The 16197-nt window shown below is 48.2% G+C and overlaps 1 protein-coding gene across 1 annotated transcript in view; it reads left to right on the top strand.

Annotated features, from left to right (window-relative positions):
• Nucleotides 1-15354, top strand: part of adgra1a (adhesion G protein-coupled receptor A1a) — a 34641-nt gene extending 19287 nt beyond the window's left edge. The window contains exons 5-10 of the mRNA XM_076298789.1: nt 5546-5676; nt 7243-7366; nt 10430-10587; nt 11522-11617; nt 13644-14238; nt 14269-15354. Of these exons, the coding sequence (XP_076154904.1) occupies nt 5546-5676; nt 7243-7366; nt 10430-10587; nt 11522-11617; nt 13644-14238; nt 14269-15354 (2190 nt within the window). The remainder of the gene's footprint in view (nt 1-5545; nt 5677-7242; nt 7367-10429; nt 10588-11521; nt 11618-13643; nt 14239-14268) is intronic.
• The last annotated feature ends 843 nt before the right edge of the window (nt 15355-16197 follow it).

Below are 16197 nucleotides of genomic sequence, written 5' to 3'. Positions count from 1 at the left end.
TATATAGAGAGTATATCTATTCATAGACCTATACTAAGGCAATGATTGGATGGTGTTCAGTAAAGTAAAGAGTGTTTGCACATGTGAAGAGAAAGAGTGAAGCACTGGTGATTTAGTGTGGCATTTTGATGGGTTGTGTTTGAAGAACGAAATCAAGTGACTTCCTGTTAGATTTTTGTGTGTTAGGTAGAAAATTGTGTGTGGTGTTTTGCAAAATGTGTTTTAGTCAATTCAAAACTGAGTCAAACACTGAGAATTAGTGTATGGTTTTGCAGATTTGGTGTCGGGTTATGATGTTTAGAGGACATGTTTAGAAAATTGTGTGACAAGCAAAGATTTAGTGTGTAAGCAGTTGAAAAAAACTGTAATAAACTTAACACAAAATTAAGTATATTACTTAAACAAAACTAAGGAAGGCATGCTTGTAAAGATGAGTTTTAAGGAGGGATTTAAAAGAGCATACTGACTTGGCTGACCTGATTTCATCAGGCAGGTCATTCCAGAGCCTAGGTGCCCTGACACTAAATGCTCTCTCTCCTTTAGTTTTGAGATTGACCTTAGGAATAGTTAGGAAACCACTACCAGATGATCTTAAAGTACGCACAGGTGTATAAGGTACTAGGAAATCAGATATGTAGTTGGGAGACAGGCCATGTAGAGCTTTAGAGTTTAGGTAGGTAGCGTATAACATCTGCACTGCCATCCTCTTATAATACTAATGATTGATGCAGTATTAATTCCATGCTTTTATCTTTTATCGCTTTGGATAAAAGCGCCTTCTAAACGATTAGATGTACTGTAAAGGTAGCTTGCTAGTTCTAGTCCTGAACTGCACTACACAATATTGATATTCACTTTGAAAACATGTCCTAAGACCATTGCGTAGACATGGAAAGACTGCCCATACCCCATTTGTTATCCTTAGAATAAGCCTTGATTTGAGCCTAAATGTAACATTGTTTTGAATCAGCAAGTCACATTTAAGACCACTGTCACCAGTTTCTTAGGCTTGTTTGTTTTCAGCCTTTTTGGCAGAAGTTGGGAAAGTTTCTAAGATTCTCTTCACAATCTTCAGGGTCAGGGGGATGGCGTAGAAGAACTGTCCACATGAAAATCCTACAGAACAAAGAGAACCCTTCATTAAAAAAAAAAGTTTAAACCCTTGGGGGTTCTTTGATGCAGCCTAAGGCTGGAGGAACCTTATTTTGGGGGGTAAGACTCTACTCTACGATGCTTTCTGTAAAGGGGCCAGTGTCTCCTTGGCAGGTTCTTGCAGAGTGCTGGCCAGCAACTAGAGGGGATGGGTTTCAGCTGGGGGCTGGAGGGAGATGATTTGATTTGTGTTTTGGCTACCTCCGCGGGGTGCTTTTCTTAACAGCTCGCGCCTCCAGTCCTCCAGCGAGAGTGGGAACTCTTTGACGGCAGTGGGCTTGCTGCCTGACTCGCCGAGAGGAGCGAGCGCTAGAGAGAGAGAGATAGACAGAGAGAGAGAAAGAGAGAGTGCAGGGAGAGAAGCTCCCTTCCTATTCCAAATGGTGTTGATGAAAATGGAGGGGGGTACGGGTCCATGTGGAGGCAGTCAGAGTCTGGCCCTCTGCTTGTGTGATGATAGTGTGTGTGTGCCAGTTGCACAACAGTATCGTGGCTCTCTCTGTTTTTTTTTTTAAACAGTTGCAGACAAGAGGGAGAGAGAAAGAGAGAGAGAGAGAGAGAGAGAGAGAAAGAAAGAAAGCGAGAGAGAAAGATGTCTTCATTGACTCTCAGCGCAGGTCTAAAAATACATGGTGGAAGGGAAATCCATCAGCTGTAATAATAAATTTAGATAGTCTTTGTCAGACTAATGGTTGTAGCAATGGCTTTTGTGTGCTAAATGTTTTAGAATATGGCATTCCAAAACTAAATTTAAGTGCTTTAAATTCTTAAAGATATCCCATATGATTTTGATTAACTTATTTTTCAGAGGGCAAAAGGCTGTAACCATAGCTTTGTGCGTATATGTGTGTGTGTGTGTGTGTGTGTGTCTCAGCGTGTGTGTGCTCCTAGCCTAATTCTCTTCTTCTCCTTTTCAGAGTGGAATTTGTCTGTTGCCTTGCAGTCTAATCCAACCACTCGAGCTCTCACAGAGCGTCACAAAGATGTGTTCATGTGTGTCAGTCCGTCACATTACATTTTCAAGTCCATTGTGAATTTTTTCCCCGCCATTTTGGTTATAATCCCAAGCTGATCTAAATCCTCCCTAAGCCCCCTGTCTCTCGCTGTCTTTCAGTCTGTATTATACTTTTGATTGAGACGCATGGAGTAGCTTTGATGAACTCTGCGTGGTGCTTTCTGCTGACCAGGGTCAAACCTAAACTGAATTTAAAGAATTTTTGTGGGATAAAGCTGTTGATTGCCTAAAGCATTCATGATTGGTCAGAGGGGCATTTAAATTATATCGCTGCATTGAAATTTGATTTCGAAGTCTTAAAACTCCAGCCTTGAGTCATCCTGGATTAGATCCATCTCACCAACCTCAACGACACATTTCACTCTTGTCTGGACTGTGGACAGCGGACATTTTTTTTTTTTTTACAGTGGGTTTATTTTTGTCGGCCAACTCTAGGCCCCCACAGCACAGCGCTGTGTCGACACCTTGCTTGTTTACCATCCCATGAGTCCTGATTGCAGCGCTGAGAACTAGTCTGGAGTGACCGTCCAATGTGTGTGTGTGTGTGTGTGTGTGTGTGCGCGCGTTTGAGTGCAGGCGTCAGTCTCTGGTGCAGAAAGAAGGTCACCACACAAAATCGTGGCAGTTCTTCGTCCCGATTGCGAGCCGCCCGGCGTGCACGCTGTGCTGACCTTCTTTTCTGTCCCGCTACTCACTCACTGGCCAAGACCTGCGCAGGAGTTGTCTTCCAGCCCCCAATTCTCTGCGCAGTGACCTTTTTTTCCCTCTCTCCTCGGCTTGCTTGTGCGCTCGACTGGTCGAAGCCAAGCGCCTGTGGCCGGAGAGAGTGGCAGCCGAGAGAGAGCGGAGACGAGAGAGAGCGGAGACGAGAGAAAGGACACGGGAGAGATGGGAGGACGGAGAAGTGGCGTCCAGTCCTGTCCAATCACCCGACCGGAAATGAATTTAGTGTGCAGAAAAGCACACAGTTGGGTTGGGGGGTTGTGGGTGTACAGAGGGTCTTCTAAGGACTTGCTTTTGCGCAAGCATACTAAAAGATAAGGTTTATGGCCGCCTTGATTTTATGCGTTCTCGAGATCGCATGAGCCTCACTTGTTTTAGCCTTTTCTCCCCTCCAGTCCTCTGCAGTACCTACCTTATATCTAATTTTTATTTGCCTGCTAGAAAAGATTTAAGGACCCTTAAGTAATAATTTCCATAGGGCCCTTGCCAAATATCCCATCCTAAATCCCAGTATTTATAATCAAGGTAGAAATAACACATTCACCAAAAGCCTGATTTAGCTGTGCGGGAGAAAGTGGGTCTATCCGACCTCAGACAGAGTGGATTTCTAGAGTGAGTGTGCGTAACGTACCGGCGGTTTAATTCTGGGTTCAGCTGGAGGAGTGGGTAATTGGTGGTTGGGAGTGCAGGCGGTGGAGACGGATAAAGATGAGTGGAGGTTTTTTTGAGGGATGTTTTTGGGGTGGGGTGGGGTTGGGGCGGGTGGGTGGGTGTGGGTGGATGGAGAGAGGTGACTCTGCTGGGGGGAGATGGGAGGCGGACAGTGGGTGTTTGAGGCTGAGTGTAAAGGGTATTCTGGGAGTGTGTGTGTGTGTCTGTATGTCTGTGTGTGTGTATGTGTGTGTGTGTGTGTGTGTGTGTGTGTGTGTGTGTGTGTGTGTGTGTGTGTGTGTGTGTGTGTGTGTGTTGTGTGTCTGTATGTCTCTGTGTGTGTGTGTGTTGTGTGTGTGTGTCTGTGTGTGTGTCTGTGTGTGTGTGTCTGTGTGTGTGTGTGTCTGTATGTCTGTGTGTGTGTGTGTGTGTGTGTCTGTGTGTGTGTGTGTGTGTGTGTGTGTGTGTGTGTGTGTATGTATGTGTGTGTGTGTGTGTGTGTGTGTGTGTGTGTGTGTCTGTGTGTGTGTGTGTGTGTGTGTGTGAGTGATGCGGCGTGCCTGAGGGGATTGGGCCGCTGATGCACAGCAGAGGGTAACTTCAGGCTGGATGATAAAACAGAAAATAGACAAACTGAACTGGATGAGAAGGAGAGAGAAAGATAGAGGGAGAGAGAGAGAGAAGAGAGAGAAGAGAGAGAGAGGGAGTGTTAGAGAAGGAGGAAAGCGAGGGAGAGATGACAAATATAGGAGAAGAGGGGGAAGGAAAGAAAGATATGAAGAGGAAGCTGGAGGAGAGGGAGGGAGAGATAGGGAGAGAGTGATGAGTGTGGGCGTATATCTTTGCCTCTCAGGGACAGAGATCTCAGAGAGGGACTGTTTCTCACACTCACACACACACACACACATGCTCACACACTCACAAACACACACAAATACATGCCCACGCATTCTCTTTCTTTCTCTATGTCACACACACATACCCACGCACTCACACACACACACACACACACACACACACACACACACACGTACACACACACACACGTACACACACACACACAACACACACACACACACACTCACATACACACACATGCTCCTACAGGGGCTAGACACACGAGGAAAACTAATCAGTCTTCTGGTAATTAAATATGAAAGAATGAGGGGATGTGGGGGGAGTGCTGCGGGTGTGTGTTTGAGGCCAAGGCTTCCTCCACGGGTGTGTGAGTGTGTGAGTAAAGTGTGTCTGCAACAGTGCCATCATCTCTCTATATCTGCTTCTGCGAGAGTGTGTCTCCATGTTTGATTGTTATAGTCGTGTCGTATTGGTTCTTCTATTTGTGCCGTATTTGTCTGTGTGTTAGCACTGTATATGTGTGTCTGCGTGTGTAGGTGTGTGTGGGAGAGAGAGAGAAAGAGAGGGAGAGAGAGAGAGAGAGAGAAAGAGAGAGAGAGAGAGAGAGAGAGAGAGAGAGGGAAAGAGAGTATGTGTCGTGCGTATACCACAGAACTCAACACAGCTGTGGTCCTTTTCTCCTCCGCCACACTGTAATCTGGAGCTATACTCCAAAACAGATGTGAGGACAAACAGCATATGCCTCTGCAGACTAACAGACTCTACAGGAACTCCGCTGACTTATTGTGTGCCCTGTGTCCTTGCTATGCACACAACAGTAGCGTTACTAAAGCATACAAATGAGCTCCTCTAATAGGCTTGTTCTGGATGACATTATTAAAGACTAAAGGAGAGGACTTTATTTACCTTTCTCTATGTCTGAGATTGTGTGTGTGTGTTTGCATATTGTATATTTGTATACTGTACAAATGAATACATATTTGTATACTTGTTTAAATAAATTAAAAGATAGTATATGCACTAGTCTTAATGAGGAGAAGTCATGTCTTCCTTTAAACTCTGTCAAAAGGACATACGTATATCTGTGTATGTGTGTAATGTATGGGTGTATAGGCTCAGTGTACTGACCTCTTGTTGTCTGGTCAGCAGGATCTGAAGCGGGTGCTGTCCTTCCCGCCGTACCCGGGGGACTACCTGCACCCGGTGGTGTACGCCTGCACCGCCGTCATGCTGCTCTGCATGCTGGTGTCCATCTTCACCTACATCGTCCACTACAGGTACCGCCGGACACCAGAACGCCCAGTGTAACCTGTCTACGCCCCCACACACCAGTCCAGCAGGACACGCAACAAAGATTTTTAAAGCGGAGCGTTCTAGAATCTTTGGTTCACTAATACACAGCAAAGCAGAGATGGAAAACTCTGGCTTCAGAAAGTCAGAAGTTTCTTGGTTCTATCTGTGCACTTAACGTAGATGATTTTGCTTTACGCTTAGTTACTTGGCTGAAGAGTTGTGCTCATTAGAATTGGTTTAGTGAGTAGTTGGAGAAAATATGTGGAAGGACTTTCACTTTCTGTTTTCTACCCCTTCATCAAAGCCACCATTGTCCAGTAGCTACAGCCTATGCTAGCCTAACACAATGTAACCTATGACATTTAGCTCCATGTGCTCATCTTAGCTGATGTCTACTATGAGGTGCACAGCTGTAGGGAGCCTTTATATACTCCAGCAAATATCCTGTGACTGAAAAAAAGCGTCACACACTGCTTATTCCAGTCCAAGACAGCTCAGCACAGCAGTGGAGCAATGCACACGCTAGCCAATATCACCTAGCCAACCCAGCAGTGCAGAAGACATTATGGTTTAGCCAAAATGACAATTTCTGCATTGTGAAGCAGATCTGACTGTGCGTGCGTTACTGCCAGGTGAGTTGAGGCTGCCAGCTAGGAGTCTCCCGGGTGTCTGTGAATCTGCCCCTCTGTAGACAGTGTGCTTCACGGCCACATTCTGAGCACTTAAATAAACTCAGACAAGATCTGTCACACACTTGAACACACACACACACACACACACACACACACACACACACACACACACACACACACACACACACACACACACACACAATTTACTGAGTACATTAGAGTGTCCTTAATTGTTGGCTTGTGAGCCAGGAGAGAGGAAGCAGACTCGCCCGAGTGTTTAAGGCCAGCAGGCACGAGTAATTAAGAAGTACAATGTGGGAGGAATAGATTGAGTTTTTTTTCCCTCTCCTTCTTCCGTTCGCTTTGTACGGGGTCAGACCATAGTGGAGGTTGGTTTGAGTCTTTCCTGAGTCAGACGCCTGGCGTTTATAGTATCATCTCTTTCTGGCTGTCGGAGAGAGCACTATCTGGTGAGTAACACTCGCTTTGAGGAGGAAGAGGGGAGGAAATAGAGATGGAGAGAGAGGGAGAGAGAGGAAGGGAAGGAGAGAGAGAGAGAGAGATAGAGAGGGAGACAGACTGACTCCCCCAGAGAGGAGTGCAGCCAAGTCCAACAAAGTTCAGCCCACATGCCCTGCCCACTAAATAAATAAATAGACAAATAAATAAATAAATTCATAAAAAGACAAAAAAAACAACAACAATAAAACAGGCCCCTTCTGGGATGAGCCAGCCTGTAGTCACCCGGTTTAATAGACATCAGATTTATTACTCTTCCCTTCGATGGGAGCAGTTTTATGTTTTTTTCTCCCCACTAACCCCCCCCCCACCCCCCCACTGTCGCTCTGTTCATTTGTCATTCACCTGACCCAGTGGTACCTCTGCCACTGAGCTGTTGTTGTTTTTCCTTCCTCCAAGGGTGATACGCATCAGCGGGAACGGCTGGCACGTCCTCCTCAACTTCCTGTTCCACACGGCAGTGACGTTCGGCGTGTTTGCGGGCGGCATCAACCAGATCAAATATCCTGTCGTCTGTCAAGTGGTGAGTCTTTCCTGCTCCGCTGGCTTTCCTGCCAGGGGTCTCTCCAATGACATGGTGCCTTTGTGTGTGTGTGTGTGTGTGTGTGTGTGTGTGTGTGTGTGTGTGTGTATGCGCGTATTCACTTAGTTTTGTTGTTTTGAGTGCAAGTGTGAAAGTGTGCTGAGAATGTGCAGCAGGGTTGTTTTTTGTATCTGCAGAAATTTCCATATGTATCTATGTTGGTGTAGAAACCTGAAAGCAGAACCGACCCATTATTTGAAGGAAACACCTTTAAAAGTTTAAATTCATTCAACTTTTAAATTCACTTCTTTCAGTGTTTCATAGTTTCAAATCCATCCCATTCATATACTTTTTATCATTCTAAAAGTCTAAAGCCACCACACTATATGCCCTTTGCCATGTTAAATCCCTTCATCCTCACTCCACAATGAACTCCAGGTAGCTCAGTAATGCCTGCTGTGTCAGTGTTCTCTCTCTGTAAAATATTCAACTCCCTCCTATGGGACCATATAATTTCTCCTCTTCAGATGTGACTGCGAGAGTGAATGAAAACAGTTTACAGCACAGGGTCAGGAGTTCAGATGTGGGGCGGCTCAGACAGAGCAGCTGAGGCTCCATAAGCCTATGCTGAGATACTGTATGTGTGTATGTATATATATATACTGGGATATATATATATATATACTGTATATATATAGCTCTGGAAAAAATTAAGAGACCACTGCACATTCATTCGAATGTCACTCAGCATCAGAAAAATATACAGTGGTCTCTTAATTTTCTCCAGAGCTGTATATATGAATATATATATATATAGTAGTGTTAAGGTGAGAAGTGGTCAGGTGACTGTCCATATGTCTCAGTCCAGACTGTAGCACATGGTTCAGTGTTGAATGGGTGGACGAAGCATTGTGTGCTGTCTTTAATGGTGAATCCTAGTAGAAAGAGTTTAAAACCAGTATCTGCATAGACTTGTCATGGAACATAGAAATAATATTGCGAGAGTGTGTATTGTATGTGCCTAAGTGTGGCTTTTGGCGAGTTTTAATTAGTCTGAGATGCACATGAGCTAAGACAGACAGCCCTTGCAGCTATACAATCTGTCAGGAATGACATAGTTTTGGTTATCTTAGAAAGTCCTCATAACCCAGAGTTGCCTTTCAGTTAAAGTTCAGACTGTTCTTTAGTCATTTAAGCAATTAGTGCAACCTCAATATGAATGTGTGTGCATGGGCGTATTTCTTCATTTGTCAGTGTATTTTCGAATGATGCTGTGTGTGAGTGCATTGTTACCCTTGTTTGTCTATGTGTGTCTATGTGTGTGTGTGTGTGTGTGTGTACGTGTGTGTGTGTGTGTGTGTGTGTGTGTGGGGGGGGGGGGGGGGGGTTGCATCTCTCCTCCTGTCTCTGCTATCTCTTCCTCTGCTGATTCCCCGTCTCGTCTGCATTATCCATGGACTGTGTTCCCCGTCTCCCTTGTAGCTCACAGCTGCTAACATATGTCCCCTGTCTCATGAATGGCCTACATATTGCCCTTACAGAGGCCAGACATGGGCGACTACATAATCACCCCTGTTTATGACCACGTCGGGCCAGCCCTGGTATATATACGACAGCCCACCAGCAAGGACCGCCGTAGTGGTTCGAGGATATTTATACTGCCATTGAAGAGCATAAGCCTCTTGTTGGTGACAACGGCAGACAGAATGAGATGAACCTAATCATGTTGTATTGGGCAATGTTGGGGATTGAGCTACATCAAAAATAAAAAATAATATTGGTTTCTCGGAGTCGCACTTTTAAATAACCTTAATGTTACAACACGTCGCTGTAATACCCAGATGTAGTGTTCACTGCTCTCTATAATATATTTTCTCGGTTTGGTATACAAGGGAAATATCCATAACCCCAACTGCCGCTTCCACAGTTATAGTGCGTGTGGATTTTTCTATTACAGGAGTATCTGTTGAGATGCTGGATTTACTGTGCTGCATTAGCCTGATAATGGAGAGCCACTAACCAGGCTGGTTTAAGAGCAGGTTTAAGAGCTCCAGCTCCTCCAAAGGCTTGGCAATTTTCCAGGGAATCTTTATGAAGTGTGTGTGTGTGTGTGTGTGTGTGTGTGATGTCTCCAGGCAGCCACCAGAGGGGATTGGTTATCAGTGAGAGTGAAAGGGGTTATGGGTGGCAAAAGTGCTGTGTGCAGCCAGGCGAGTGGGACACCTGCACAACCCAGCTGTCTAAGGAGGATTACCTCAGACACACACGCACAGCCCACCCTGATGTGTGTATGTGTGTGTTAATGTCTGTGAGTGAGAATATGCTACATTGTGTGGGTATGTGCTTATGTATATATATATAGAGAGAGATAGATTGAAATAGAGAGAGACAGAATGTGTGTGTTTGTGTGTGTGTGCACGAGAGAGAAAGAGAGACAGTGAGAGAGAGACAAAAGGAGAGAGAGAGAGAGAAAGAGAGAGAGAGAGAATGTGTGTGTATGACATTCTCCTCGGGCAAACAAAAGCCAAGTACTGGGACACAGCGATGGCAGCCGTGAAGAAGTCACGCTCGACAGCTCTCTGTTCCACAGCAGTTGAGGTGGCACAGAGCTCTATTCTGCTGTTGCCTCTGTGTGTGTGTGTGTGGGTGTGTGTGTGTGTGTGTGTGTGTGTGTGTGTGTGTGCTTGTGCTTCTGTGTGTGTGTGAGGGAGAGTGAGAAAGAGAGCACACAAGCATTTCAGTATTTTAAATATTTGACAATGGAAAATTATTTCCTAAAGTAAATACTTCTAAAGATTGACAATGTTTAGTTTTCCGAGATATCTGTATTATGAATCTGTTCTTGTCCTGATGTTTGATCCTGTTGATGTATGTGTTTCATCTCTGTCTGAATGTGTGCTAAGAAGCATTAGCGTCATTTCAAATAGTTCCAGTCATTTTGGGTACGGTGGTATGGTTAGGCTAGAAACCAATGCTGTGCACCTACATCTGATAGTGCGTGTTTGTGTGATGTGCGTAAATAGCATCCCTCTCTCTCTCTCTGTCTCCTCTCTCTCCTCATAGGTGGGTGTAATTCTGCACTACTCCTCGCTCTCCACGATGATGTGGCTAACGTTTACCGCCCGCAATCTGTGTAGAGAGGTGTCAAAAGCCCCCCCTCCTCCGCAGGAGAGAGACCCACCCCGCAACGATCAGCAGAGATCCAAACCCACTGTTCTCGTGTAAGTAGCCAAGTCCTAATGTTCCGTGGTTAATCGACTGTGAAGGCAACGGCTAGCATGTGACTAGCATTGAAATATAATACACCCCTGATTTGGCAATGATTTGGAGTCACTGTCAGCAAAGTTAAAAATAAGGAGTGCTCAGTTTTTATTTTGATATTTCATTTTCTTTGATAGGGTTTCCAGTGCCTCCAGCCTCCCATCTGCATTTTAAGTTCAACAGCATGAGAAGAAACGGTTGTTCTATTTTGAAAGTATGGGACTTTCAAAATAGTCCTTTGAGAACTTTTTTTTTTTTTAAACATGTGGGAAGATGCTCTAGAATTCTTGGAACCTTCAAAGATTAACACAGGATTACTGCCAGCATTTTTTCCAAACCTCAAATAACTTTCATTCCAGTATTCAAGACTCTCAGTCATAATTTATACAAACAATGTTCAGTCATGTGTTTACTAGAATTTGTAGGTAGTTTCAGTTCCTGATTTGATATCCTGACTTGAGAGCAAAGACGAGTGAACAAGCTGACTGACGAGGAAGGCAAGGGTGTATGTGTGGTGTTCAGAGAAGACTTTGAGGAGCGGGTTTTCGTCAAACAACAAGGAAACAAAAGAGCGAAAAACGGTCCCAAAAAAAAACAAAACGAACAGAAAAATGCAGCAAGACAAAGATGGGGTGACAGGCAGTTACCAAGGGCAACGGCAGCAGGTGCCGGAATGATGCTCGGCCGCTCTCGCTGTCACTCATTAGAGGGAGGGGGCGGCAAGGGTGGGTAGGGGGTTGTTGGGGACAAATCAATTTTACTGAGGAAAATGGAGAATGTTCTACCGCCTCCCATTTGGCCCTACCTTATCTTGCATCATATTTCCACAACCTGTTTTTCCCCACAAAATGTCCTCTTCTTCATCTCTCTCACTCTCTTTCTCTCTCTTTGTAGATTTTATTTGGTGAGTGTCGGGGTCCCTTCGATTATCGTCGGGGTCACCGCTGCAGTTAGCCTTGACAACTATGGGAGCAGAGACGACGCGCCCTAGTGAGTACTTCCAACATCCCAGGGGTCACAAATTTAGGCTTAATCATGAAACCATCGATTTCCTGCCAACCGCCCTATCTCAATCCCTCTTCCCTAGTGACGTTTAGTTAAAACCTGATAACCATGGGGGGATGGTACATTATCATCTCAGCAATGATGCATGGACATGAAAATAAAATAAAATAAAGTAAAAAAAAAAAACAAGAAAAAACATCTATTTTTTCTTTTCTTTTTTTTCTTTGCCTTTTAAAAATAGTGGCTTTGCCGGTGTGTTATGTGGGTCACTCGCATTTCACGTTGAATACATAACAACTTAATGATGATCACGTTGATTCTGGGGGACATGTCTTAATTGATGGCATAAAATGACCGTGAAGACTTGCTGATTAGCGGACGAGGGAAAATAATGAAATGGTCAAGCGTAATTGTAATCCCTTCCCATCTCATCTGTCTCTGCTCCTCCTCCCATCCTCCCTGTCTCTCCTCCCATCCTCCCTGTCTCTCCTCCCATCCTCCCTGTCTCTCCTCCCATCCTCCCTGTCTCTCCTCCCTCCTCTCTGTCTCTCCTCCCATCCTCCCTGTCTCTCCTCCCATCCTCCCTGTCTCTCCTCCCCTCCTCTCTGTCTCTCCTCCCATCCTCCCTGTCTCTCCTCCCTCCTCCCTGTCTCTCCTCCCCTCCTCTCTGTCTCTCCTCCCATCCTCCCTGTCTCTCCTCCCTCCTCCCTGTCTCTCCTCCCTCCTCTCTGTCTCTCCTCCCATCCTCCCTGTCTCTCCTCCCTCCTCTCTGTCTCTCCTCCCATCCTCCCTGTCTCTCCTCCCTCCTCTCTGTCTCTCCTCCCATCCTCCCTGTCTCTCCTCCCATCCTCCCTGTCTCTCCTCCCCTCCTCTCTGTCTCTCCTCCCATCCTCCCTGTCTCTCCTCCCTCCTCCCTGTCTCTCCTCCCTCCTCTCTGTCTCTCCTCCCATCCTCCCTGTCTCTCCTCCCTCCTCTCTGTCTCTCCTCCCTCCTCCCTGTCTCTCCTCCCATCCTCCCTGTCTCTCCTCCCATCCTCCCTGTCTCTCCTCCCTCCTCCCTGTCTCTCCTCCCTCCTCTCTGTCTCTCCTCCCATCCTCCCTGTCTCTCCTCCCTCCTCTCTGTCTATCCTCCCTCCTCCCTGTCTCTCCTCCCATCCTCCCTGTCTCTCCTCCCATCCTCTCTGTCTCTCCTCCCTCCTCCCTGTCTCTCCTCCCTCCTCCCTGTCTCTCCTCCCTCCTCCCTGTCTCTCCTCCCATCCTCTCTGTCTCTCCTCCCATCCTCTCTGTCTCTCCTCCCTCCTCCCTGTCTCTCCTCCCTCCTCCCTGTCTCTCCTCCCATCCTCCCTGTCTCTCCTCCCTCCTCTCTGCTTTGGTTGTCTTCCGTTCTTTTTTTCTCCACCTCACCTGTGTCCTGCTTTTTATGCTACCCTTCCTTCCTCTCACCTGTGTCCTGCTTTTTATGCTACCCTTCCTTCCTCTCACCTGTGTCCTGCTTTTTATGCTACCCTTCCTTCCTCTCACCTGTGTCCTGCTTTTTATGCTACCCTTCCTTCCTCTCACCTGTGTCCTGCTTTTTATGCTACCCTTCCTTCCTCTCACCTGTGTCCTGCTTTTTATGCTACCCTTCCTTTCACATGGGATGTTTCTGCTCTGTTCCCCCCCCGTCTCACCTCTCCTGTCACTTTTCTTGCTTTCTTTCTTTCCTACTTTCTTTCTGTATCTGCCCAACCTTTTATTTGTTTTGCCTATTCCATATATGTTTTCCTGTCTCCCCTTTGCCTCTCCCACTCTGCTTTTTCTCCCTTTCTTGTCATCTTTATCTATTCTCTTCACTTATTTCTGTGCTTTCTGATCTCCATTTCCAATTTCATTTTTCCTCTCTTAAAACACTGTCTTTGCCTCTCTTCTCTTCTCTTCTTTTTTCTTCACATCTCCCCATGTTTATTTATTATTTTTCCCCTCTCTCCAAACATCCTCTCCTCACCTCTCTTCTGACCTCTCCTCTCTCCTAGTTGCTGGATGGCCTGGGAGCCCAGTGTGGGCGGCTTCTATGGTCCCACTGCCTTCATGGTGCTGGTCATCTGCGTCTACTTCCTGGTCACCTACGTGCAGCTCAAGCGTCACCCGGAGCGCAAGTACGAGCTGAAGGCCATGACCGAGGAGCAGCAGCGGCTGGCCACTGCCGAGATGGGTCACCATTGCCACGACCCCTCGGCCGGCGAGCCTGGCGTGGAGGGTGTCCCCCACCACCACCACCACCACCACCATCACCACCACCACCACCCGGGCTGCTCGGCCATCACCGCCTCCATGCTGGCCAACGAGCACTCGTTCAAGGCCCAGCTCCGCGCCACCGCCTTCACCCTCTTCCTGTTCCTGGCCACGTGGGCGTTCGGCGCCCTGGCCGTCTCGCAGGGTCACTTCCTGGACATGATCTTCAGCTGCCTGTACGGCGCCTTCTCCGTCACGCTTGGGCTCTTCCTGCTCATCCAGCACTGCGCCAAGCGTGACGACGTCTGGCACCGCTGGTGGGCCTGCTGCCCATCCTCCAAGCCCAAGATGGACGTCAACGGCGAGGCGGCGGCGGCGGCGGTGTCCGGCGTGCCGGTCAACGCCAACGCACACCAGGCAGCCCAGAACCACCAGAATCACAGCCACTCGCCCCAGACCCAGATCCACTGCCACCTGGACTCGCCGTGCCCGGGCAAACCCCTGCTCTCCCCGCACCTCCACCCGTCGTCCAGCCACTGCAAGCTGAGCCCGCTGCCCGTGGGTGCCCCCACGCAGAACCACGCGGGTCCCTGCTGCGCGGCGGCGTTGCACGGCTCCTCGGCGGCCGTCTCGCCGCTCCTGGAGCGCTCGCCGCGACCGCAGTCGCTGCCGGACGAGCTGCCGCGGCCAGCGCTGCCCCTGCAGAGCTGCCTGAAGGACAGGACTAAGTCTCGCTCGTTCAACCGGCCTCGGCCGTCGCTCCGCGACTACGCCTACCACATGGCCTCCACCAGCCTGGACGGCAGCGTACACAGTGCTTCCGGCTGCGTTGGCGGCGGCGGCGGCGGCGGCTCGCACCTGCTGGACAGCCCGCACAGCGCCGCACACCTGGAGCTCCACACCGGGCCGCACCGCGACAGCCAGCTGAGCTGCCACAGTCCGCACCCGGACAGCCAGATGCGCTGCCGCAGCCCCAGCCCCAGCCCGCTGCTGGAGCCCCATCTGGGCGGCTGCCACCACGGCAGCCTGCACGAAGGCCTGGGCTCGTCCTGCCACTCGTCCTGCCTGGACAGCCAGCTGGCCTGCCTGGACAGCGTCAGCCAGCAGGCCACGCACGTCTGCCACCGCCACGCCTGCTGCGCCAAGGCCGACCTGTTCGGCGGCGTCTGCTGCGCCGCCAGCGACCCGTTCGGCCACTCGGCCGGCTGCCAGCCCGAGGCACTAGAAGAGCTGGCTCCCCCGGTGTCCTCGGGTATGTATGGGGGCGCCAAAATGACCGACAAAGACGACGAGGAGGAGGCGGCGGCGGCCCTGGCACACATAGATTTGCCGCCGCCGCCGCGAGCCACTCTCTCTTGCCCACAGGGGGTGGCCACGCTCGGGCGCAAGGGGACGCTCAGCCGGCGGGGCACGCTGAGCCGCAACGGCAGCCTCCACGAGGACTACATGTTCAGCTCGGACGCCACAGGGAACATAAGGACTGGGCCCTGGAAGAACGAAACCACTGTGTAGACCCTCCCTGACCCCTGACCCCTGACCCCTGACCCCTAACCCCTAACCCCTACACCCCACCCTCACCCTGACATGATCCCATCCTCCATTATCTAGTCCCTCTGAGGCTGGAACGGATCCCTTTCACTTCCCCCTCCCCCCACATCCCCGTCCTAAAACCAAACTACTGTGTAGTCCCAGGGCTGTCAGTAAGACGTCTCTCGCCCCTCCTGAACTGAACTACTGTGTAGTCCGTTTTCGCTGTGATTCTCCTCCTCTGTAGTGTCCAGTCACTTCTCCTCCCTTAATCTTTACACTCATCCTCTATGGCTTTCCTATTGGGCCAGAACCTCTTGAATCTTATAAAATATGCTTTTGTACATTTACATTCCCTTTGGGTTTCCTTTTTCTTTTTCAGTATTACGTACATTTAACATCATCAGATATTTTTTGGTCCAGTCTGTTTACACTTACTAAATGATAAGGTTTATCTTTTTTTGATTTTCAGAATCTTTTTTTTGCAATCAAGAGGCTATGAACATGCAGAAAAAGGTCCATGTTTAATTTGTAATATTTTTATAGTCAGGTGACAATGCAACAGATTTTTGTACCTGTGTGACTGTGATTTTGTGAGCTGACCAGCGATACATAGTGCAATCACTTTTGTGTGTGTGTGTGTGTGTGACTGTGTGTGTGTGTGGGTTTGTGTGTTCATTAGTATGTGTAATGTGTGTGTGTATATACATATGTGCATGTGTTCCATGCGTGTTTGTACCCATAAGTTCCTCACAAGACCTTACAGAACAATGAGATATATTCCTTTGTGATTCCTCGCAGTAATTTGGCGCTTAAGAAATGCTTCAT

The sequence above is a fragment of the Alosa pseudoharengus genome, unplaced genomic scaffold (assembly GCF_046254945.1).
Source record: "Alosa pseudoharengus isolate Yale_2024_CS ecotype anadromous, Long Island Sound unplaced genomic scaffold, YU_APseudo_1.1 YU_APseudo_1.1_scf_21, whole genome shotgun sequence".
Classification (NCBI taxonomy): Eukaryota; Metazoa; Chordata; class Actinopteri; order Clupeiformes; family Clupeidae; genus Alosa; species Alosa pseudoharengus.
This window is presented reverse-complemented; position numbering and strand designations above follow the sequence as displayed.